Source organism: Chiloscyllium punctatum, chromosome 15, assembly GCF_047496795.1.
Source record: "Chiloscyllium punctatum isolate Juve2018m chromosome 15, sChiPun1.3, whole genome shotgun sequence".
NCBI classification, from domain to species: domain Eukaryota; kingdom Metazoa; phylum Chordata; class Chondrichthyes; order Orectolobiformes; family Hemiscylliidae; genus Chiloscyllium; species Chiloscyllium punctatum.
Genome location: NC_092753.1, coordinates 103,876,651 through 103,901,952, shown reverse-complemented (window position 1 = coordinate 103,901,952; position 25,302 = coordinate 103,876,651). Strand labels below are relative to the sequence as shown.

Sequence of the window (25,302 nt, the reverse complement as noted above, 5' to 3'; positions counted from 1 at the left end):
CTGAGGGAGTGCCCCACTGTCAGAGGGTCAGTACTGAGGGAGTGCCCCACTGTCAGAGGGTCAGTACTGAGGGAGTGCCCCACTGTCAGAGGGTCAGTACTGAGGGAGTGCCCCACTGTCAGAGGGTCAGTACTGAGAGAGTGCCGCACTGTCAGAGGGTCAGTACTGAGAGTGTGCCGCACTGCACCGATCTCTCTCAGGCAAACTAGTTCAGTGCTGAAGAAGATGGAGCCTTCCCCTTGTTTGAGTGAATTGGCTCTACCTCACAGTGACACTCTTAGGGACCCCTCCCCTCAGAGAGACCCTCTCAGGGACCCCTCTCCTCACCGTGACCCTCTCAGACACCCCTCTCCTCACCGTGACCCCCTCAGACACCCGTCTCCTCACCGTGACCCCCTCAGACACCCCTCTCCTCCCCGTGACCCCGTCAGACACCTTTCTCCTCACCACGGCCCTCTCCTCACCGCGACCCTCTCAGGGAGCCCTCCACGTGACCCTCTCAGACACCCCTCCCCGTGATCCTCTCAGACACCCCTCTTCTCACCATGACCCTCTCCGACAGCCCTCCCAGTGATCCTCTCAGACACCCCTCTCCTCCCCGTGATCCTCTCAGACACCCCTCTTCTCACCGTGACCCTCTCCGACAGCCCTCCCAGTGATCCTCTCAGACACCCCTCTCCTCACCGTGACCCCCTCAGACACCCCTCTCCTCACCGTGACCCCCTCAGACACCCCTCTCCTCACCGTGACCCTCTCAGACACCCCTCCCCGTGATCCTCTCAGGGAGCCCTCTCCTCACCGCGACCCTCTCAGGGAGCCCTCTCCTCACCGCGACCCTCTCCTCACCGCGACCCTCTCAGGGAGCCCTCTCCTCACCGCGACCCTCTCCTCACCGCGACCCTCTCAGGGAGCCCTCTCCTCACCGCGACCCTCTCCTCACCGTGACCCTCTCAGGGAGCCCTCTCCTCACCGCGACACACTCAGAAAACTGGGTGTATACTCCCTGGAGCTTTGAAAAGTGACAGATGATTTAATTGAAACCACTCACAGGACATGACAGAACATGACAGGGTGGATGGAATACAGAACAGACCCTTCAGCCCACTAGGTCTGTGCTGACCATGATACCATTCTAAACTAATCCTATCTGCTTGCCTATCTCTATTCCCTATCCATACCTGTCAGAATTGTAACAGATTACCCTTCAGCCTCCAATTCTGTAGCAAAAGCAATCTTAGTTGTCTTACCTCTTCTTATAAATAACACCCTCCAAGCAGGCAACATCCCGGTATAACCTCCTTTGCATCCTCTCCAAAGCCTCCACATGCTTCCTATTGCGTGGTGACCAGAACGGTATACAGTACTCCACGGTGACCTAACTAAAGGTTTATACAGCTGCAACAGGAACTGATGTGAATGTGCCCACATGATGTGGACAGATGGGTTCCCCTGGCTGGAGTGTTTGAAACCTGGGGACAGAAATGGACTACCCTTACCCTGAAATAAAGACTGAGACAAGAAGGAATTTCTTCACTCAGTGGGTGGTCAATCTTTTGGGTCCCTCTACCTCAGGAGAGCTGTGGAAGCTCAGTCAAGGAGCAGGTTTAAGACAAAAATCAACAGATTGTTGGAAAACAATGACATAAAGGGGCAGGGAAATCGTGAGGAAAAGTGGCACAGAGTTTGTGGCTGCGACCCAAGTGAATATCAGAGCAGATTGGACGGCCTCAATAGTCTACTCATGTTCCACTTTCAATTAAATTCCACAAGACTCACCGGTCATTGGCTCTACTTTGAGCTGAGGTTCCTGAGAATATACTTCGTATTGAATGATAGGATAGATGTGAGGAAGACTGAACTGTACTACTCCCATAGAGGCAGAGAGCTGGCGCAGGGTGGAGATCCCAGCTTCCTTCGCCTACACAAAAAAATTACATGGAATGAGGCTCCAACAAAACACAGCAACGTACGCCCAACCAGGCACCAACCGCACGGTACTGCAACATGACCCTGCATACATCTGAAGGCTCGAACGCTCACTGGGGGACAGTCCCACACACACACACTGACCCTCACTGGGGTACTGTCCCACACACACAATAACTCTCACTGGGGGACAGACCCACACACACACACTGACCCTCACTGGGGTACAGTCCCACACACACACACTGACCCTCACTGGGGGACAGTCCCACACACACACACTGACCCTCACTGGGGGACAGTCCCACACACACACACTGACCCTCACTGGGGGACAGACCCACACACAATGACTCTCACTGGGGTACTGTCCCACACACACACACACTGACCCTCACTGGGGTACTGTCCCACACACACACACACTGACCCTCCCTGGGGTACAGTCCCACACACACACTGACCCTCACTGGGGGACAGTCCCACACACACACACACTGACCCTCACTGGGGTACTGTCCCACACACACACTGACCCTCCCTGGGCAGTACAGGGTTCCTTGTGCTGATTGCTCTCATCACTTTCTCGCTGGTCGTGGCACTGGCACCCATAAAATGTCCCCTAACAAGTGAGTGATCTGCTCGTGACTGCTGATTGCTGACTGAGCTCTGTGTCCTCTGTCATTGCTGCTTCCCCTCTGCTACCTCTGGCTGTTGTTCTGATTTCAGGTGGACAGTTGCCTTTTCCCCACTCAGGGGCTCTTTGTCTCTCTTTCCCCCAGCCCAGCTCCTCCCTAACCGGTATATACAAAGAGCAATGCGGAACGGTTGTCAGCGGGGTGGAAAAGCACTGGCCTGAGTGCTGAAGTGTATGATGTTGGCTCCTGGCTGCAGCAGGATATTGGTGGTGCGTAAGGAGTGTGCAGTATCGTCCAGAGGCAGTTCAGAGGGTCGCTCCAGGGAGCTGCTGCTCTCCTGCCTCCGCAACAGGAGGTGCATGTTCTTGCAGATAATACCGCTGGAGTTGAGTGAGCTGTCTGACAGGCTCCGGTCGTAAAGCTCATACAGCTCCACACAAGGCTGGTTGTTCCGGGGGAAGGCGTGGCCACTGGGCTCACTTGGGAACAGGAAGATCCCACTCATATTCCGATTGCGGCTCCCAAACTCGCTGCTTCGCTTGGATGGGTCTTTGCTCACAGTGAGGTGCAGGTGAATGGAGAGTTGATCGAGGTGCATGGGGAGAGGCATGAGGCTGTTCACAGTCAGCTCAATGTCCAGGTACCCTCCGACATGCACCACAGCACATGCTGGATTGAAGCATAACCTCTTCAGTTGGACAAAGCCATCCATGGGCAGCACCAACCAGTCATCTGAAAATAGAGAGCACAGCATGGCAGTTACAATGTACGATAACCCCTCTCCCCCAAACCAAACACACCCTGGAGCTGCCCACCCTACCCAACCCCAGTGACGCCTCTGATCAAACAGGGCAGTGTAATTCCTCTCTGCATTTAGATGGTAGACGTTTCCTGGCCTTACCTTGCCCATTAGCTGGCCGCTGAGCCAGATCCAGAATCTCCTGGCAGAAGTGGACACGTTCTGCGTCCATCAGATTCCCATCACTAGCCAACAGGCTGCTAGTCTGCAGGTAGCTGTGAAACCGGATTAAGGGAGAGTTGCAGAACAAGACATGGAACAGAAAATCCAAATCCTGCAGCTCCCAGCCACTCTCTGAACTCCAACACGATCACACATTTCACCAGAACTCCCATTGTGACACTATTGAACAGTGAGTGAATTATTGCTAGAATTACAGTCAATTTACAACATAAGCAGGTCATTACGCCCAGCTAGTGTATGTTTTACAGGAGTTTCCTTACTCCCATCCTGGTTCATCTTCCCCATGAGATCATAAGATGTAGGAGCAGATCTGTAGGCCATTCAGCCCACTGAGTCTGTTCTTCCATTCAGTGAGGCTTTGATTGATCTCCAGTTTCCTGACTTTTCTCTATTACCCAGATTCTCTTCCTGATTAAAAATCTGTCGATCTCAATCTTGAATTAACATAACCAGCTAATTCTGCCCCAGACCCCAAATGCTTCAGGCACAGGTCAAGCAGTAATAATGATCACACTGACACTGACAAGAGGGAGATCAGACAAACAGTCATTTGATCAGGAAGCCTTCTCCTGCCACTCTGTTCATGTGGACTCAGTCCCAGGAGCTCCACATCCCTGGTTTCCAAGTCAGCAATCTAATGCTAACCAACAAATACCAAACTACACGGTGAGAAGATTTGTAGCTCGGGTGCTCGTTGTTGTGGTTCTGTTCGCCGAGCTGGGAATTTGTGTTGCAGACGTTTCGTCCCCTGTCTAGGTGACATCCTCAGTGCTTGGGAGCCTCCTGTGAAGCGCTTCTGTGATGTTTCCTCTGGCATTTATAGTGATTTATATCTGCTGCTTCCGGTTGTCAGTTCCAGCTGTCTGCTGCAGTGGCCGGTACATTGGGTCCAGGTCGATGTGTTTGTTGATTGAATCTGTGGATGAGTGCCATGCCTCTAGGAATTCCCTGGCTGCTCTCTGGTTGGCTTGTCCTATAGTAGTAGTGTTGTCTATTATTATACTATTACATAGTACTATTATACAGATTCTATCAACAACCACATTGACCTGGACCCAATATACCGGCCACTGCAGCGGACAGCTGGAACTGACAACCGGAAGCAGCAGATATAAATCACTATAAATGTCGGAGGAAAGATCACAGAAGCACTTCACAGGAGGCTCCCAAGCACTGAGGATGTCACCTAGACAGGGGACGAAGCGTCTGCAACACAAATTCCCAGCTCAGTGAACAGAACCACAACAACAAGCACTCGAGCTACAAATCTTCTCACAAACTTTGAACACCTACGGACGAGAGACGCTAAGACATGCCAGGAAATGGGAATCCTGTGCCAACTGCACGAATGCCGAAAGAATCGAATCCTTCCACCATGTGTCAGATACAGACCACCAGTCAACAATCCACAAGCCAGGGACACAGCCAGACAGAACGGATTCAGGATGATCCAGGTAATGATTACAGACGCTCACAGCAGACTACACAAATACAGACAAGGAATTGCGCGCCAAAAATCGTTAATTTCAAAAAACCACCAATCAGGAATGGACCCGAACCATAGAACAGGCCATCACCATAGGACAGAACAGGACCACACACCACAAAAGAAAAAACGGCACTAAAAGAGAAAATGGCCAAACTAACACACAACAGAGAGGACACCACAACACACACCTGGGTTAGAAACCTCTCCCACAGACAGCTCACAGACACGGAAAGAACAATACTGGCCAAGGGACTCAACTATAACCACAGGGACGCCAAGACAGCAGACTTCCTAGGAGCACTAGAATGCACACTCAGGAACAATGGACTGACAGAAGAGACACGACAAACTGTGAGACAAAGTATCGTACCGCTGATAACAAGAAAAAAACAAACACATAACCTCAACACCAAGGAGAGGGAAGCACTAAAATCACTAAGAAACGATAAGAACATAATTATACTACCAGCAGACAAAGGCAGAATGATGGTCATCATGGACAAAGCAGGGTACACCCAAAAAACGCAACAACTACTTGCAGATACCAACACCTACCAAAAGAGGGAGTTTGACCCCATCCCACAGCTCACCAATAGGATAAACAACACACTGAGGAATCTACAAAAAAATGGACAGATAACCAGGTCTGACCTACAAAGAATGAAACCTGAAAGCAACAACACCCCCAGATTCTATGGACTACCTAAAGTGCACAAACCAGACATCCCACTCAGACCCACAGTATCACTACCATCACACAAACTGGCTAAAGAACTACAGCAGAAACTGAAACACCTGATCAGCGGATCCAGACAATCTATACAATCGACACAGGAATTCTTGGGCATGATCAGAAATATACACATAGACAAGGAAGAAACTATGGTCTCATTCGATGTAATGGCACTATTCACCTCCATCGACAAAACCCTAGCCAAAGAAACAATCGCCAACCTGCTGGACAGACATAACAGACAACAGAATGTTGAACCTATGAACAAAGATGGCATACTTAAACTACTGGACTTGTGCCTCACAACACACTTCACATTCAACAACCAAATATACGAACAAATCAACGGCACACCCATGGGCTCACCGATCTCTGGACTCATAGCAGAAGCTGTAATGCAAAGGTTAGAACAAACAGTCTTACCGCAAATTCAACCCAAACTCTGGGTCAGATACGTGGATGACACCTTTGTAATAATTAAAAACACAGAAATAGAGAACACACACCAGATCATCAACGCCACACTCACAGGAATCCGATTCACTAGAGAGGAAGAAAAGGACAACTAACTCCCATTCCTAGACGTGATGGTACAGAGAACACCGAACGGAGAATTCACCACAAAGGGATCCATGAACACCAACTAGCTACGAAACGACACAACCAGCTATCCTTAGTAGCCACACACACAGATGACAAGCAACATTAATTCGACTGGGACAACACTACTGTTATAGGACAAGCCAAACAGAGAACAGCCAGGGAATTCCTAGAGGCATGGCACTCATCCACAGATTCTATCAACAAACACATCGATCTGGACCCAATATACCGACCACTGCAGCGGACAGCTGGAACTGATAACCGGAAGCGGCAGAGACAGGCCACTATAAATGCCGGAGGAAAGATCACAGAAGCGCTTCACAGGAGGCTCCCAAGCCCTGAGGATGTCACCTAGACAGGGGACGAAACATCTGCAACACAAATTCCCAGCTCGGCGAACACAACCACAACACCAAACTACACTAATCCCATTTGCCCACACTTGGCCCATAGCTTCTATGTTCTGGCTTTTTAACTGCTCATCTACGTCTTGTATCCCTCAATCAGACCCCCCCACCCCAGCCTCCTGTGCTCCAGGGAAAACGAACCTAGTCTATCAAGTCTCTCCTCATAACTTGAGATTTCCCATCCCAGGTAACATCCTGATGATTCTCCTCTGCACATTTTCCAGTACAATCACATCCTTCCGATAGTGTGGTGACCACAACTGCAGACATTATTCCATCTGTGGTCTATCCTATGTTTTAGAAAGTGTAACATGATTTCCTTACTCCTCTATTCTATGCCCAGCTCATGAAAGCAAGCATCCTGTAACCTTTCTTCGTCACCCTGTCTCCCGGTGCTGACACCTTCAGGGATCGATGGACTTGTACACCAAGGTCCCTTTGTTCCTCAATATTCCCTGGGGATCTCTCATTCATTGTGTCTATCATTCTCTTGTTCGACCTCCCAAAATGCATCACCTCCCCCTTATCAAATGGAACTAAATTCTATCGGCCATTGCTCTGCTGGGTTTTCCAGCTGATCAATGTAAGCCTATAGCCTGAGACCATCCTCTTGTTATCAACAACAATTTTTACCTTTATCTACAAACTTACTAATTACACCCTTTCCATTCACACCCAGCATGGGACCCACACTGATCCCTGTGGTCCACCTCTGGGCACAGGCTTCCAATCACAAACACAACTCCCCCACATCACTCTTTGTCTCTAATTTACAGCTAATTTTGGATCCAGTTGCCAACTTACATTTTGGACTAGCCTTCGATATGGGACCTTTTCCTTACCAAGGGCATGTAAACCATATCGACCACACCACATTCATCAATGTACCGAGTCACTGTTTCAAAATACTCAGTTAAATTAGCCAGACAGGATCTCCCTCTAACAAATCCATGCTGACCATCCCTGATTAACCCTGTGCATCAGAACTTATTCCAATAATTTCCCTACCAAGGACATCAGACTAAAGAACAGTACAGCCCAGGAATAAACTAACCCCTTTCTGCCTGCCCTCGGTCCATATCCCTCCATTCTGTGCTGATCTACAAGTCTCTGAAATGCCCATAACATACTTGTCTCCAACACCACCCCCAGCTGTGTGCTCCAGACTCCTCCCACTCCCTGTGTAAAAAGACATGCCCCTCACATCTCCTTTGAACTTGCCCCCACTCATTTAACTGCATGCCCCTAGTTTTAGCCATTTCAACTTTGGAAACAAGATTCTGCTCATCAACCCTATCTACACATCTCATATTTTTATAAACTTCTACCAAGTCTCCCCTCAGCCTCTGCTGCTCCAGAGAAAACAACCTGAGTTTTTCTGGCCCCTTCTTATAGCTCATACCCTCTAATCAGGGCAGCATCCTGGTAAACCTCTTCTGTACTCTCTCCAAAGCCTCCACATCCTTCCTGTAATGTGGTGACCAGAATTGAACATAATACTCTATGTGTGGCCCAACCAAAGTCTTATAAAACTGCAACAAGATGTCCTGATTCTTGTACACAAGTCCCTGACCAAAAGAAGGCAAGCCATACACCTTCTTTCCCACCCTATCTACTTGCATGGCCACTTTCAGGGAGCTATGGACTTGAACCCCAAGATCCCTCTGAACATCAAGGCTGTTCAGGGCCCTGCCATTAACTGTATATTTTCCTTAACATTTGATTTCCCAAAGTGCAGCACCTCACACTACCCGGGTTAAACTCTGCCCATATCTGCAACTGATCCAGATCCTGCTGTATCCTTTGACAACCTTCGACACTATCCACAACTCACTGACATTTCTACCATCTGCAAACTTACTAACCCACCCACCCACATTTTCATCCAAGTTGTTCACATATATCACCCGGGCAATCCCGGCTGCTGAACATTAGCTAATCTGGCACTTCACCTATGGCCACTGAAGCATTAAGTATCTTGGCCAGCACCCAGCGATCCCCTCCCTGCCACCCACAGCAGCCTCAGGGAGTTGGCAGATGATTTTAGTTGGGGTTTGGAGGAGGGGGGAGGGTAATTGTGACAGAGTGGATGAGCTGAGAGCGCTGGGTGTGGTTATGAGTTGATAGTGTGACCGTGTTTGTGAGCGATGTCCCTGACAGACAGCGGAGTGTACAGAAGGATACTTTTGGGTCTGCTGAAGCTGTTTCTGACACTCAGCCAGTTGTTTCCTGGTATGGGCGATTAGCAAGCTCCAGCCCTCAGTCTGGTACGTCTTCAGTGCCTCCTGGAGGTACAGTGACGCTTTCTGAGGCTCCCCTTTATGCCTATAAACAGAGAAACAAAATGACCAGATTCTAGACCATTAAACCAAGAAGGAATTGCTTTTATAGCAGAGCAGGATTTCAAAATTCTGGCTCATCCCCCGTTCCCCCAAGTTGTGATAATCTCTTTCCACCCCGCTTAGCCCACTCCAGAGCAGTTGACACCAGCTCAGAGAGCTTCTTGAAGATTGACTGTTGGATTGGTGTGGGGCAATCCCGGGTGAGTCAATGTGAATTCTGGGGGAGGTTTGGGGTAAACAGACCGAGTCTGTGTGATCATGGCTCCCTGATCTCACAGCCATCACCATCAGGGGATTGCAGGCAGCCCATGCAGGGCTATCACTCTTTGGAAGAAAGCAGAGATAACATTTTGAGTTCAGTGACGGGCCTGAGCGAGAGTCAGTGCATTCAAAACATTAACAAATGCTGCCAGATCTGCTGCGTTGCTCCAGGAATTTCCGTTTTTGTTTCTGATATCTAGCATCTGTAGTTCTTTGTTTTATTTTATAGGTTTAACACCAACGGTCTTTTCACAGCAGAGAGCGGCGCGAGCTGGGTGGAAGTGAAGTTGGAGCGCAGAGCTGGTTTGGAAGGTAAGTGATTGATATTTGAGTGGGTGTGTTCTAGACCCCAGGCCCTACAAAGTAAGGCCTCCCTCCCATCCTCCTCCTCTAACCTAACTTTAAAGTCCACAGGTAAGCTACTCAGTGTTCTTGTTTTGGAGACTAAGTGTAGAGTAATGGCAGCCCAGGCAGTGGAATGTTCCTCCTGCAGGATGTTTGAGGTCGGGGTGACCACCGACGCTCCTGCCGACTTCACCTGCAGGAAGTGCAGCCAGCTCCAGCTCCTCACAGACCGCGTTAGGGAACTGGAGCTGGAGTTAGATGACCTGAGGATTATTCGAGAGGCTGAGAGGGTGATAGATAGAAGCTACAGGGACATAGTTACACCAGAGAACAGAGGGAGCTGGGTAACAGTTAGGGGTGGGAAGGGGAGGAAGCAGGCAGTGCAGGGTTCCCCTGTGGTCATTCCCCTCAACAATAAGTATACCGCTTTGGATACTGTTGGGGGTGGGGGGGGGGGGGGGGACGGCCTAGCAGGGGTAAGCTGCAGTGACCGGGTCTCTGGCACGAGGTCCGGCTCTGAAGCCCAGAAGGGAAAGGGGGAGAGGAGGAGAGCGCTAGTTATCGGAGACTCGATAGTTAGAGGGACGGACAGGCGGTTCTGTGGACATGGGCGAGACTCTCGGATGGTTTGTTGTCTCCCTGGTGCCAGGGTCCGAGACATCTCAGACCGTGTCTTCAGAATCCTTAAGGGGGAGGGTGTGCAGCCAGAAGTCGTGGTACACATTGGCACCAACGACATAGGTTGGAAGAGGGGTGGGGAGGTCATTCAGGAGCTTAGGGAGTTAGCCTGGAAGCTAAAAGCTAGGACAGACAGAGTCGTCATCTCTGGGTTGTTGCCGGTGCCACGTGACAGTGAGGCAAGGAATAGGGAGAGAGTGCAGTTGAACACGTGGCTGCAAGGATGGTGTAGGAGGGAGGGCTTCAGGTATTTGGACAATTGGACTGCATTCTGGGGAAGGTGGGACCTGTACAAACAGGACAGGTTGCACCTGAACCAGAAGGGCACCAATATCCTGGGGGGTAGGTTTGCTAGCACTCTTCGGGGGGGTTTAAACTAATTTGGCAGGGGGGTGGGATCTGGACTTGTAGTCCAGCAAGTAGGTTAGCTGTTTGTCAGGATGTCCAAGAATGTGAGGATGTGGAGAAGGTAGCACTGACAGGGAATACTTGCGGACACAGAGATGGGCTCAAGTGCGTATACTTCAATACAAGGAGTATCAGAAATAAGGTGGGTGAACTTAAGGCGTGGATCGGTACCTGGGACTACGATGTTGTGGCCATCACGGAAACATGGATAGAAGAGGGACAGGAATGGCTGCTGGAGGTTCCTGGTTACAGATGTTTCAGTAAGATTAGGGAGGGTGGTAAAAAAGGAGGGGGGGTGGCATTGCTAATTAGAAATGGTATAACAGCTGCAGAAAGGAAGTTTGAGGGGGATCTGCCTCTGGAGGTAGTATGGGCTGAAGTCAGAAATAGGAAAGGAGCAGTCACCTTGTTGGGTGTTTATTATAGGCCCCCCAATAGCAGCAGAGATGTGGAGAAACAGATTGGGAAACAGATTTTGGAAAGGTACAGAAGCCACAGGGTCGTAGTCATGGGTGACTTCAACTTCCCAAATATTGACTGGAAGCTCTTTCGATCAAGTAGATTGGATGGGGCGGTGTTTGTGCAGTGTGTCCAGGAAGCTTTTCTAATGCTGTATGTAGATTGTCCGACCAGAGGGGAGGCCATATTGGATTTGGTACTTGGTAACAAACCGGGATAAGTGAGGGGCTTGTTAGTGGGTGAGCATTTTGGTGATGGTGACCACAATTCTGTGACTTTCACCTTGGTTATGGAGAGAGATAGGTGTAGCAACAGGGTAGGTTTTACAATTGGGGGAAGGGTAAATACGATGCTGTAAGACAGGATCTGAGGAGCATAAGTTGGGAGCATAGGCTGTCAGGGAAGGATGTGGTGGAAATGTGGAACTTTTTCAAGGAACAGATACGACGTGTCCTTGATATGTATGTACCTGTCAGGCAGGAAAGAGATGGTCGTGTGAGGGAACCTTGGTTGACGAGGGAGGTTGAATGTCTAGTAAAGAGGACGAAGGAGGCTTACATAAGGCTGAGGAAACAAGGTTCAGACAGAGCAGTGGAGGGATACAGGATAGCCAGAAGGGACCTGAAGAAAGGGATTAGGAGAGCTAAGCGAGGGCATAAAAAATCTTTGGCGGGTAGGATCAAGGATTACCCCAAGGCATTTTATGCGTATGTGAGAAACCTGAGAATGACGAGAACGAGGGTAGGTCCGATCAAGGACAGTAGTGGGAGACTGTGTATTGAGTTGGAAAAGATAGGAGAGATCTTGAATGAGTACTTTTCTTCAGTATTTACAAATGAGAGGGACCATATTGTTGAAGAGGAGAGTATGAAACGGACTGGTAAGCTAGAGGAGATACTTGTTAGGAAGGAAGATGTGTTGGGCATTTTGAAAAACTTGAGGATAGACAAGTCCCCCGGGCCTGACGGGATATATCCTAGGATTACGTGGGAAGCAAGAAAGGAAATTGCAGAGCCGTTGGCAATGATCTTTTCGTCCTCACTGGCAACGGGGGTGGCACCAGGGGACTGGAGAGTGGAGAATGTTGTGCCCCTGTTCAAAAAAGGGAATAGGGATAACCCCGGGAATTACAGGCCAGTTAGTCTTACTTCGGTGGTAGGCAAAATAATGGAAAGGGTACTGAGGGATAGGATTTATGAGTATCTGGAAAGACACTGCTTGATTAGGGACAGCCAGCACGGATTTGTGAGGGGTAGGTCTTGCCTTACAAGTCTTATTGAATTGTTTGTGGAGGTGACCAAGCATGTGGATGAGGGTAGAGCAGTGGATGTAGTGTACATGGATTTTAGTAAGGCATTTGATAAGGTTCCCCATGGTAGGCTTATGCGGAAAGTCAGGAGGCATGGGATAGAGGGGAATTTGGCCAGTTGGATAGAAAACTGGCAAACCGGTCGAAGTCAGAGAGTGGTGGTAGATGGTAAATATTCAGCCTGGAGCCCAGTTACAAGTGGAGTTCCGCAGGGATCAGTTCTGGGTCCTCTGCTGTTTGTAATTTTTATTAATGACTTGGAAGAGGGAGTCGAAGGGTGGGTCAGTAAATTTGCAGACGATACGAAGATTGGTGGAGTTGTGGATAGTGAGGAGGGCTGTTGTCGGCTGCAAAGGGACTTAGATATGATGCAGAGCTGGGCTGAGGAGTGGCAGATGGAGTTCAACCCTGTCAAGTGTGAGGTTGTCCATTTTGGAAGGACAAATAAGAATGCGGAATACAGGGTTAACGGTAGGGTTCTTAGTAAGGTGGAGGAGCAGAGGGATCTTGGGTCTATGTTCATAGATCTTTGAAAGTTGCCACTCAGGTGGATAGAGCTTGTAAGAAGGCCTATGGTGTATTAGCGTTCATTAGCAGAGGGATTGAATTCAAGAGTCGTGAAGTGATGTTGCAGCTGTACAGGACCTTGGTAAGGCCACATTTGGACTACTCTGTGCAATTCTAGTCGCCTCACTTTAGGAAAGATGTGGAAGCTTTGGAGAGGGTGCAGAGAAGATTTACCAGGATGTTGCCTGGAATGGAGAGGAGGTCGTATGAGGATAGGTTGAGAGTTCTCGGCCTTTTCTCGTTGGAACGGCGAAGGATGAGGGGTGACTTGATAGAGGTTTATAAGATGATCAGAGGAATAGATAGAGTAGACAGTCAGAAACCTTTTCCCCGGGTACAACAGAGTGTTACAAGGGGACATAAATTTAAGGTGAAGGGTGGAAGGTATAGGGGGGATGTCAGGGGTAGTTTCTTTACCCAGAGAGTAGTGGGGGCATGGAATGCGCTGCCTGTGGGAGTGGCAGAGTCAGAATCATTGGTGACCTTTAAGCGGCATTTGGATAGGTACATGGATGGGTGCTTAAGCTAGGACAAATGTTCGGCACAACATCGTGGGCCGAAGGGCCTGTTCTGTGCTGTATTGTTCTATGTTCTATGTTCTAACTTTCCTACAGGGGCAAAAGTGGGTACTGCAGATGCTGGAAATCAGAGTATAGATCAGAGTGGTGCTGGAAAAACACAGCAGGTCAGGCAGCATCTGAGGAGCAGGAAAATTGACATTGCAGGCAGGAGCCCTTCATCAGGAATGGAGAGTGGGGCAAGGAGTTGGGAGGGAAGGGGGTGGGGAGACACCGGAAGCTGGGGATGGTGAGGGGGGTAACTCGGGGAGCTGAGGGGGGGTGGGAGTGGGGGTGAGAGGAAGCTCTGTGGAGGTCTCTCCCTTTCCAAGAGCCAGCTGTTCATTCCCCCTTCGGCCTGAACCATTCCTATCGCAATGTGCTGCTTCTTGACACACCGAGAACTGTCACACTGTCACTCTGCTCCATTTGGTCACAGACACCACAGCAGGAAGCCCAGGACATCGCGCGTTGGGATAGCTCGTTCTAGAACATTCCATACGTACATGTAGAAGTCCGCAAGATCCTTCCCTAACAGCTGAGCCAAGCGGTTCTGTCCAATGGTTTTGTACATATCGAAGGCAGTGAGACACAGCTCCTAGAGGCACGGAGAAGACAGAGAGAGATTACTGAATAGACAAACACAATGGCCACGCAGCCTATCCCCATCTCCCCCCACCCCCAGGGTCACCCTGTACCCTCGACCCCCACACATGGGATCACCCTGAGCCATTTACTCCCAGATCCTTCCTGTATCCATTCCACAGGTCTATACACCCAGCATCCCTTACCCTATAAACTCATCTCAAGTGGAGCTCACACTGACACGAACAGCCCCAACACCATTCAGAGCTGCAGAGAGAGAATGATGATTAAACTGAAAGGACAGGAGGATGATTGGAAACACAGAGTTCAGCTCGTTCTGGGCACTGTGCTGACTGTTACCTGTCTGAATATGATCTGCACGTGCCCAAGCTGGAGAAGTGACCAACCTGGAGAAGTGGCCAAGCTGCCAGCCAAGTCAGACTGTGACACCAAAACACGCACTGATCAAGCTCAGCATTTCTGACATACTCTAATCCCTACCCCATTGGCTGCAGCTACACAGTCCAGTGACAGGCACCGAGACAGAGAGAGAGTGCAAGCGTGAGAGAGACATGCACGCACGCACACACACAAGCACAGAGGGGGACACACAAAGGCACGCACAGAAACTTCACGGCGACTGGAGTCAATGTTGAGGACTCACAGGTAACTCCCTCCTCACTATATCTCACTGTGTCACCATCTCTGCTCAAACAGGGATTGTGATCATGGTGTCTGAGACAGTCTGTTGGAGGATTATCTGGGGTGAAGACCATGCCTTTGTTTTCCTCCACTTTTGATTGTGGATTGAAATGGGAAAAAGAATGTGAAAGAACCAAAGACTGGTCAGAGTGTCAGAGTCCGACAGCATGGAGACAGGCCCTTTGGCCCAAACTGGTCCATGCTGACCAAAATGTCCATCCACACTAACCCCATTTCCCTGCACTTGGCCCATACCTTCCCTATCCATGTATTTATTCAAAGGCCTTTTAAATGTTGATAACGTACCCACCTTAACCACTTCCACAGGCAGCTCATTCCATATACGTACCACCCTCTGTGTGAAAAGGTTGCCCCTCAGGTTCCTTTTTATTCTTTCCCCTCGAGCCTTAAACTGATGCTCTCTAGTCCTCGATTCCCCAACCCTGGGAAAAAGACTGAGTGCATTCACCCTATCCATGCCTCTCATGATCTTGAACACTTGTATAAAGTCCCCCCTCAGGTCTCCTACGCTCTAAAGAAAAAAGTCCTTGCTTGTCTAATCTCTCCCTAGAACTCAGACTGTTGAGTCCTGGCAACATCCTGGTAAATTTCTTCTGCATTCTTTCCAGTTTAATAACATCCTTCCTGTAGCAAGGTGACCAAAACTGAACACAATGCTCCAAGTGCAGCCTCACCAACAAGGCGGCACGGTGGCACAGTGGTTAGCACTGCTGCCTCACAGCGCCAGAGATCCGGGTTCAATTCCCGCCTCAGGCGACTGACTGTGTGGAGTTTGCACGTTCTCCCCGTGTCTGCGTGGGTTTCCTCCGGGTGCTCCGGTTTCCTCCCACACTCCAAAGACGTGCAGGCAAGGTGAATTGGCCATGCTAAATTGCCCGTAGTGTTAGGTAAGGGGTAGATGTAGATGTAGGGGTATGGGTGGGTTACGCTTCGGCGGGGCGGTGTGGACTTGTTGGGCCGAAGGGCCTGTTTCCACACTGTAAGTAATCTAATCTAAGTAATCTAATCTAATCATAACTTGCCAACTTCTATACTCAATGCCCTGACTGATGAAGGCCAGTGTGCCAAAACCCTCCTTCACTGTCCTGTCTACTTGGGACTCCACTTTCAGACAACTGTGCATCTAAACTCTAAGGTGTCTCTGTTCCCACTATACCCCTTAAGGCCCAACCATTCACCATGAAACTCCTACCGGGAATAGAGACCGTTGGGCTGCTTTCCCAGGCTGTCTTAACATCCACGGCTTTAATTCCCCTTTTTGTCCATGTGTGTGTGCTGTGGGAGTTTGTAAGTGGGAGAGAACTTTGTAGACATTTCAGACTTGTTTATCAGTAGTTTGAATCTATTTCTAGTAATTAATTGTAATTCCTCTTTGTGCCTGTATATGGTCTGTACTTATTGTCAACAGGCGTCTGAAAAGCCAGTACATTCGGGAATTACACATACTTCTAAAAATCTTTCAATTTGCAGCAGGATTCTGGGAATAATGGGGCATAATTTCCATTGTGTTACTCCTGTGAGTGAACATTGACCCTGGAACATATGAAATCCCGTGTCTTCAGGTTAAACATGGGCAAGGAAACCTCTTGCTGATTACCACTTACTGTCCTCCCTCAGCTGATGAATCAGTCCTCCTCCATGAGAAAGCACTGAGGGTGGCAAGAGCACAGAATGCCCTCTGGGTGGAGGATTTCAATGTCCCCCACCAAGAGTGACTCGGCAACAGCATTACTGATGGAGCTGGTCGGGTCCTAAAGGACGTCGCTGCTAGACTGGGTCTGCGGCAGGTGGGGAGGGAACCAACACAAGGGAGAAACATCCCTGACCTCATCCCTACCAATTGCTGGAAGCAGATGACAGTATCCACAGCAGCAGAGCTGTACTCAACACAATCTGTAACCTCAAGGCCTGGCATTTCCCCCCCCCCCCCCCCCCCAACCATTACCATCAAGTCAGGGCATCGACCCTGGTTCAATGGAGAGTGCAGGAGGGCATGCCAGGAGCAGCAGCAGGTATACCAAAATGTGAGGTGTCAACCTGGCGAAGCCACTGAACAATACCACGCACATGTCAAACAGCACAAGGAGCAAATGATAGACAGAGCTAAGAGACCCCACAACCAACGAATCCGATCCAGCCTGCAGTCCTGCCACATCCAGTCACAAATGGGAGTGGAGAATTAAACCACTCAGTGGAGGAGGGGGCTCCAAATATATCCCCACCCTCAATGACAGAAGAGCCAAACACATCAGTGTAAAATGTAAGGCTGAAACTTTCACAGCAATCTTCAGCCAGAAGTGCTGAGTGGATGATCTGATGAGAGTAACTCACCTTCTGACTCTTGACAGTCTGTCCACCATCCCCAAGGCACAAGTCAGGAGGGTGATAGAATACTCCCCACTTGCCTGGATGGGGGCAGCTCTAACAACACTCAAGAAGCTTGACACCATCCAGGATAAAACTGCTCACTTGATTGGCACCACATCCACAAGCATCCCGTCCCTCCACCAGCGACACTCATTTGCACAGTGAGCAGAATCACAGACAAGGTACCCTCCCAACCACCCCTACACCCACAGCCACACACACTCAATCTCACCAGGGCCTACTTTGTAAGAGCATTCTCACCAAATAATGCTTTTCAAATGCCTCGACAGATGACAGTGCTTCATTCAGTGTTTTATATGGACTCTGTGGGCTGTTTGCTGAAAGAGAGCACAGCAAGTGATGTCAGTCTTTCGCTTATATTGAGGTAGTAAAGACAAGCTGCATTTAAACGTTTACAGGTTTCTAATCGACATAATCATCCTGGGAGTCATCTGCCCCACAGAGTCTCCATTTGTCCCTTGCGATTGCACAGCCTCCCAGCACACGGAGAACAATTTCTGATCCCAGTTTAACCTCAGCTACCTCCCTCTCATCAAGATGCCTTGCAGCCACATTCCTGAGACCTATGCTCTTCACATCTTGACTCTGCCTGGGAGAGAGAGAACACACAAAGCCCTGTATAATCCCACAACTCAGTGCATCCCCCAGGGAATGCTCTTTTCATGATACACAGCTGGACATTGTAAATCCTTCCAGCATTTACCCCAGCGTTATAAAATGGCTTCCAGCAGGGGCCACCTCATTGGTTGTCCCTCAGCTGGAGGATTACATCTACAATGGGTCATGTTTCTCCCATGAGTCTTCATGTGACTGAACAGGTTGATCTCAACAGGAGAATCTTTGGGCGCATGGGGTGCCCAATGAGGCAGTGAGATGCAGAGAGCAGGATTTTCTTCCTTGTCTTCCTGTCTCTGCCTCATCATTAAGGGGTTTAGACTCAAATTGTGATGCAGCTCAATGGACAAGTTGTTGATGTTTTGAACAACCCCCAGAAACAAACTCCTTTCTGTCATCAATTTCCAAGCTGCTGAACTTCAGGGACAGCCACAGATAATCTTTGCACATTTTCTTTGTCTTCCCCTGACATTGGCTATGTAAGGATTGAGAAACTGGAACAGACAGTTTCAGACTATGAGATTAGATTAGATTAGATTACTTACAGTGTGGAAACAGGCCCTTCGGCCCAACAAGTCCACACCACCCCGCCAAAGCGCAACCCACCCATACCCCTACCTCTACCCCTTACCTAACACTACGGGCAATTTAGCATGGCCAATTCACCTGACCTGCACATCTTTGGACTGTGGGAGGAAACTGGAGCACCCGGAGGAAACCCACACAGACACGGGGAGAACGTTCAAACTCCACAGTCAATTGCCTGAGGTGGGAATTGAACCCAGGTCTCTGGCGCTGTGAGGCAGCAGTGCTAACCACTGTACCACCGTGCCGCCCACTTTCTTTTTTAAAAACACCCCATCCTACCAACATCCTTATCCCTGTAAACTGCTCCATTCCTCCCAACCTCTGAAACACAGTGTCAGCCCATCCAAGTTAATTTTGCAGGAGTTTTCCCGGAATGCTTGTGGAACGGGTTTCAAGAAGCACACTAACGCTTGCTCAGATGCAAGAGAGACATTTCTCTAATTCTCTTGTGTGTCACAGACAAGCAGAGCAGGTCCCACAATAGTGCAGACATTAGTGATGGCCACGGCTCCATACACAAGGATTGTTGCTGACACTTGGAAATAAAAAAACTCCCAGCCATAGCTTGTAAAAGAGAGACATACAAGATAATCAGAGGGTTAGACAGGGTGGACAGTGAGAGCCTTTTTCCAAGTATGCGGACAGCAAACATGAGGGGACACAACTTTAAAGTGAGGGGAGATAAGTATAAGACAGATGTCAGAGGTAGTTTCTTTACTCAGAGTAGGAAGGATATGGAATGCTTTGCCTGCAATGGTAGTAGATTCGCCAAGTTTAAGTGCATTTAAGTCGTCATTGGACAGGCATATGGACGTACATGGAATAGTGTAGGTAAGATGGGCTTCAGAATAGTATGACAGGTCGGCACAACATCGAGGGCCGAAGGGCCTGTACTGCTGTGTAATGTTCTAATGTTCTAAGATTGAAGTTACTCAGCTGACCTGGAGTTGGATCTCCTTTCAGATAAATGTTTGTCAAGATCTGAGAAGTATTCCAACACATTCCAGAGTTTCTCAGTCAATGAGAGACTGACCAGGTCTGAATTGATGCAAGTTTTGTTTCAGTAAAATTCAAGGAAAGATCGTGTGTCTTGTGTACAGAAATGTCGATATAGAGGGTGGATTATAAATCCAGTGTAGAGTGGACACCAACACTGCAGTCACCCCAAAGTGGGGATCAGGGGAGTCCATGATGGTCAATTCAGTTTTGACAAGAAGAGGATTGAGTTACAGAGGTTTCCATAATTCACACTGACACCAGAGGACTGTTGATCTAAAATAGAATGCCTGTGAATTGTACAGTCTCTGGGTGTTAATGTCAAAGACTGTACAGCAGGAGGATAAGACTTGTCTGTAGGGTCTAAGGAAGTCTCATCGGACTGGAAATGTTAACTCTGCCTTCTCTCCACGAATGCTGCCAGACCTGCTGAGTTTTGGCAGTGATTTCTATTTTTGTTTCAGATCTCCAGCATCCGCAGTTCACTGTTTTATCTTGTCTATAGGTGCTGGGTGTTTGCTCAGGGGGTAAGTCTAAAAGATGTGCTGAATTTTGATGCTGAGCCACTTACCCATATGGCCAATACAATCATTGCAAAGGAGTGCTGCATTACCGAGTGTCCCCACAAGAGACCGCTGCAGCACACCAAGTACAGCCTAGCAACACCAGTCAAGAGGGCCTTCATAACAAGAGGGATTGAGTATAGAAGCAAAGAGGTGCTTCTGCAGCTGTACAGGGCCCTGGTGAGACCACACCTGGAGTACTGTGTACAGTTCTGGTCTCCAAATTTGAGGAAAGACATTCTGGCTATTGAGGGAGTGCAGCGTAGGTTCACGAGGTCAATTCCTGGAATGGCAGGATTGCCTTACACGGAAAGACTGAAGCGACTGGGCTTGTATACCCTTGAGTTTAGAAGACTGAGAGGGGATCTGATTGAAACGTATAGGCTTATGAAAGGACTGGACACTCTGGCAGGAGGGAACATATTTCCGTTGATGGGGGAGTGCCGAACCAGAGGACACAACTTAAAAATACGGGGTAGACCATTTAGGACAGAGATGAGGAGAAACTACTTCACACAGAGAGTGGTGGCTGTGTGGAATGCTCTGCCCCAGAGGGCAGTGGAGGCCCAGTCTCTGGATTCTTTTAAGAAAGAATTGGATAGAGCTCTTAAAGATAGTGGAGTCAAGGGGTATGGAGATAAGGCTGGAGCAGGATACTAATTAGGAATGATCAGCCATGATCATATTGAATGGCGGTGCAGGCTCGAAGGGCAGAATGGCCTACTCCTGCATCTATTGTCTATTGTCTATTGTCTAAGAGCAGCTGATATTAAACAATCCCAGTGTGATAGTGAATCTTCAACCAGGTGAACAAGGAGCTGGAGTTGGTGTCTCAGCCCCTTGAGCCTACTCTGCGAGTGGCTAATCTAACTGCAACCTCAAATCTACAATCCCACCTAACCCTGATCACCTTTGAACACCCCTTTGATTTACAAAGGTCTATCTGCCTTGACTATACAATGGCTCTGTTGTCGATCATCCTCAGAGTAAAATAAACGTCCTTATTTTGAAACAGTTATCCCAATCCCAGTCTTCCCCACAATTTGATACATCCTTTCAGCACCTGCAGATAGGACTCTGTCTGCTCATTGGACCTCACTGCTGAATCCAGCATTCATTCTCAGGATTGTCTCAGTCAGCCCCCACTCACATCAAAATTCATCACTTTGTTCAAACCCAATACCTACACAAGCAGGGAGTGTGAGAGAGTGGCCTGTGCTACTAGGGCAAGAGATCGAAAACACTTCAGGGGACTATTTACCGGTTTCAGGATGCTCAGCTCCCAGTCCTGCTAACACATCCACTGTCCGGTTCAGCTCTTCGGAATTTGGTCCTCTCTTCGAGATCAGGCCACACAAGTAACCCAGAGACTGCAGCTGATGGATTACAGATTTTAGACCAGGTTAGTGCAATGTCACATACACACAGCATTGTCTAAGCAAACAAGCCATCCGCCCTGTATTTCCAGATGGATTCCAAGAGGCCGTTGAACAGAATGCTGCCCCAGTCCATTAGGTGGTAAATGCAGTACACCATGAGGCAATGGCAGATTGAGGAGACATCACTGGGCAGTGAGGGAGAAGCTGAGAGATGGTCACCCACCTGGAGACTACTGTCTTCTCACCTCTTGGTTCACTCAGACACCTGTCGCTCTATCCTCACAGGGTCTAGGCTCACGTTAGGCAATGACCAACTCCCAGCCTTCCCCTCCTATCCCTGAGCCATCACCCCCACTCAGCTGCCTCCTCAGTAACATGCCTCATCGCCCCTAACCTCAGGGCAGTGGGGGAGGGTGGGGTAATGTTGCTCATGTTCCTGGATGTAGGCTGTGGGGACTAGTCAGTGGTAACAGCTAATCCCTGATTGTCCTTTCGAAGATGGTGGTGAACTGCCTTCCTGAACTGTCCCACAGCTGGAAGGACACCCGCTGGGTTTTAATGCTGCTTTTTGATAAACAGCTCAGCCATTTCAGAGAGCAGTTCATAGTCAACCACATTGCTGTGGGTCTGGAGTTACATGTAATTTAAACCAGACAAAGGCAAAAGGATTAGCCAACCTTAATTCCATCTCAGGTTTCCTTCCCTAAAGGACACTGGAGAACCAGAAGGTTTGTTAATTTGTTCATGTTAATGGGACCAGTGTTTTATTGATTGAATCTGCCTTGTGGGATTCAATCCCAGGTCCTGGAGCATTAGTGAGAGCCTCTGGATTACTGGTCCAGTGACAGTACCACTATAGGACATCCTGACCATCAATGCTTCATAAACATTAAGAATTAATATTAGAAATAATTATTACTCCTAGTGTTGATTTAGATCATTTCAGCACATCATTACCGCGGTGCGAATCCATGCTCATTAGTATGTTAATCTCATGGTTCTAGAATGTGGGTTTGTAACCCCAACCTGATAAGGAGTTCTGTTCACTCAGCTCCTGAGTCACGGAAGTACCTTTTCTGTAGCGTAACTCCAAAGTCCGACAGTGTGGCAGTAATTACTTTCCAGCTGGACTTGATCACAACAGCCTTCAATTCTCTGCAGGACCTCAAGGCAGCTCAAGAAGACCCAACAATCCAGGGCACCACCTGGAACAGAGACCTGAACAGGGAACAGACAGGTCACTGGGTCACAGAATATTCAGCATCAAGGAGGAGGCCACTCTGCTCATTGTAACTATGCTTAAAGATCAACAAGGTCATCTATATGTGGAACTACAGGAGATGGGAGAGATACTAAAATATTGAAGACATGGAGGCTCAGGAACTTTGAGAAATAAATATTGATGTCTTGAAAACATTCCATATTACAGAAAAAGGAGGTGCTGAAAGTCTTAAAAAAACATAAAAGATAGATAAATCTCTGGGACCTGATCAAGTGTATTCCAGGATGTCGTGGGACTTTAGGGAGGAAATTGAGAGGCCCCAAGCAGGAATATTTTTGTCATCTATAACCACGAATGAGGTGTCAGAGGAAGGCTAATGTGCCTTCAGTTAAGAAAGGCCGTAAGGGCAGCCCGAGGACTACAGACCAGTGAGTCTGACATTACTGCTAAATCATTGGAGGGGATTTACAGAGACAAGGACTGATTAGGGATAGTCAGCATGGCTGTGTGGGACATAACAAAAATATTGATACAGGGAGAGGGGTAGATGTTGTTTACCTGGACTTTAGTAAAGTCTTTGACAAGGCTCTGCATGGTAAACACAGTCAAATTAGATCAGGAGAGACTTTGGGTGATCTTACCAAATTGGCTCGAGGTTTGGAGGCAGAGAATGGGTGGTGGAGGGTTATTTTTGGATTGTTTGTAATTTATATGTACGATTTGGATGAGAATTTAGGAGGGATGGTTAGTAAGTTTGCACATGATGTCAAAATTGTGGTATCGTGGACAATGAAGCAGGTAGCTTTCGATTATAGAGATTGAGTTCAATGTTTACCCTCAGAGGGTCTGGAGCCTTTGGAACTCTCTTCCTGAAAACACAGGGAAGCAGACTGCTTGAATATTTTGAAGTTCCTTAATGATGAATTCTATCACTTTCCCTGTGACAGTAAGCTAAGCGGTGTATAAATTTCTGTTTTTTGTTGCCTCCCTCCATTTTGGATAAAGGACATACACTCACTACTTTCCAATCTAATGGAGTCTTCCCAAACTCTGACATCAACTGTTCCATTCAACTGCGTTACTGGAGAATAAGAAAATCCTGAGACCTCAACATCAACTTTATTTTCAATGAGGGATATGGGAAGACAAAGCAGAGATGCCAGCGTGGGCAGTACCTCAAGCAGCTTTAGCTCCTGGACACAGTTGTGAAGCAGCTCAAGGGCTCGCTGTGCTACCTCCCATGGTCTCTGCAGGAAGACGAGCAGAGTGCACTGCCTTGAGAACAGATAGCTACGTAGATCCAGCAGCGTGGCTTTGTTCTTCTGGATCAGCTCCCTCTTCTCCATGTCGATTGGTTTGCGAAGCACCAACCCATTCCAGCTTCGAACTGGCTGGCAGAAAGAGGTCAGCCAATTGGCTCCATCTGAAATACAAGGGAACAGAAGCAAACATCAGACAGGTCAGGAGTAGGCAGGTTTATCCAGATAACCAGATGAAGAACGCGACATGCAGAGGTCATATTTAGCTGCAACATGTGGTTTATCTGTTGCACATGCGTTCTCTCTCTCATAGTCATTTCCTTCACCACTCAGGACTGAAGCTACTTTTGAGAACCTTTAGCTGTTAGTAGGGAGCTTTGTCAGTTGTGGACAGTTCAGGAATCTTTTTATGCTTAACTGGGGAAAGCCACTCACCTCCTGCACCATAGTTGACCACGTACTGTGTGAAGAGTGCATCGAGTTCATCGTACTGCACCAGGGCATCTTCAAACTGTTGCAGCATCTCGAACACAAAGGCTAACTCCTCCTTCACAAGAATCAGAAACATTATCAATGAAGCTGAACACGTGCACTATTGCCTGTCACCTTTGTACATGACACACAACAACTGCTCTGTACTGCTGGAGGGAGTCTACAGGGACTGTAACAGTGTGCTGTATACAGAGTAAACATTCCTCACATCTCAGGAATGTGGGGAAAGGAGGAAAGAGGAAAACAGAGGAAGAGACAGAGAGATGGGAGGGGAAAGAGACAGAGACACACAGAGTCATAGAGTCACACAGTGCAGAAAAAGACCCTTCAGTCCAACTCATTCACATGAGACATCCCAATCTGATCTAGTCCCATTTGCCAGCAATCGGCCCATATCTCTCCAAGCCCTTCCTATTCATATACCCATCCAGATGCATTTTAAATCTTTTAACTGTACCAGCCTTTTTCACTTCCTCTGGCATCTCATTCCAGACACACACGACCCTCTGCATGAGAAAGTTACCCCTTAGGTCCCCTTTAAATCTTTCCCCTCTCACCTGAGAGAGACAAGAAAGGGGGGGGGGGGGGGGGGGCGAGGGCCACAGGAAGAGGGACAGAGAATGTGCTTCCTCTGGAGGGAAAGGGAGAGATAAGCCTACAGTAGGTCACTGCTCACATTCCTCTCTTCCCTTCATTAAGTTTTGCTGGAGAAGGGTACTCCAGGCCTCATGCAGGGCTCCAGGACAGCTCCTGCTCCCAGTGAAACAGTGTGGCTGCTTCAGTCAAAC

General features: G+C 48.6%; 1 protein-coding gene across 1 annotated transcript in view; it reads right to left on the bottom strand.

The window, feature by feature from the left end:
- trappc10 (trafficking protein particle complex subunit 10) overlaps positions 1 to 25,302 on the bottom strand; it is a 108,268-nt gene that overhangs the window by 41,580 nt on the left and 41,386 nt on the right. Inside the window, exons 6-15 of the mRNA XM_072585855.1 lie at positions 24,458 to 24,569; positions 23,939 to 24,186; positions 22,613 to 22,759; positions 21,424 to 21,538; positions 17,641 to 17,717; positions 14,211 to 14,302; positions 8,963 to 9,103; positions 3,466 to 3,578; positions 2,782 to 3,296; positions 1,777 to 1,918 (exon numbers count right to left, since the gene is read on the bottom strand). Coding sequence (XP_072441956.1) covers positions 1,777 to 1,918; positions 2,782 to 3,296; positions 3,466 to 3,578; positions 8,963 to 9,103; positions 14,211 to 14,302; positions 17,641 to 17,717; positions 21,424 to 21,538; positions 22,613 to 22,759; positions 23,939 to 24,186; positions 24,458 to 24,569 — 1,702 coding nt within the window. The remainder of the gene's footprint in view (positions 1 to 1,776; positions 1,919 to 2,781; positions 3,297 to 3,465; positions 3,579 to 8,962; positions 9,104 to 14,210; positions 14,303 to 17,640; positions 17,718 to 21,423; positions 21,539 to 22,612; positions 22,760 to 23,938; positions 24,187 to 24,457; positions 24,570 to 25,302) is intronic.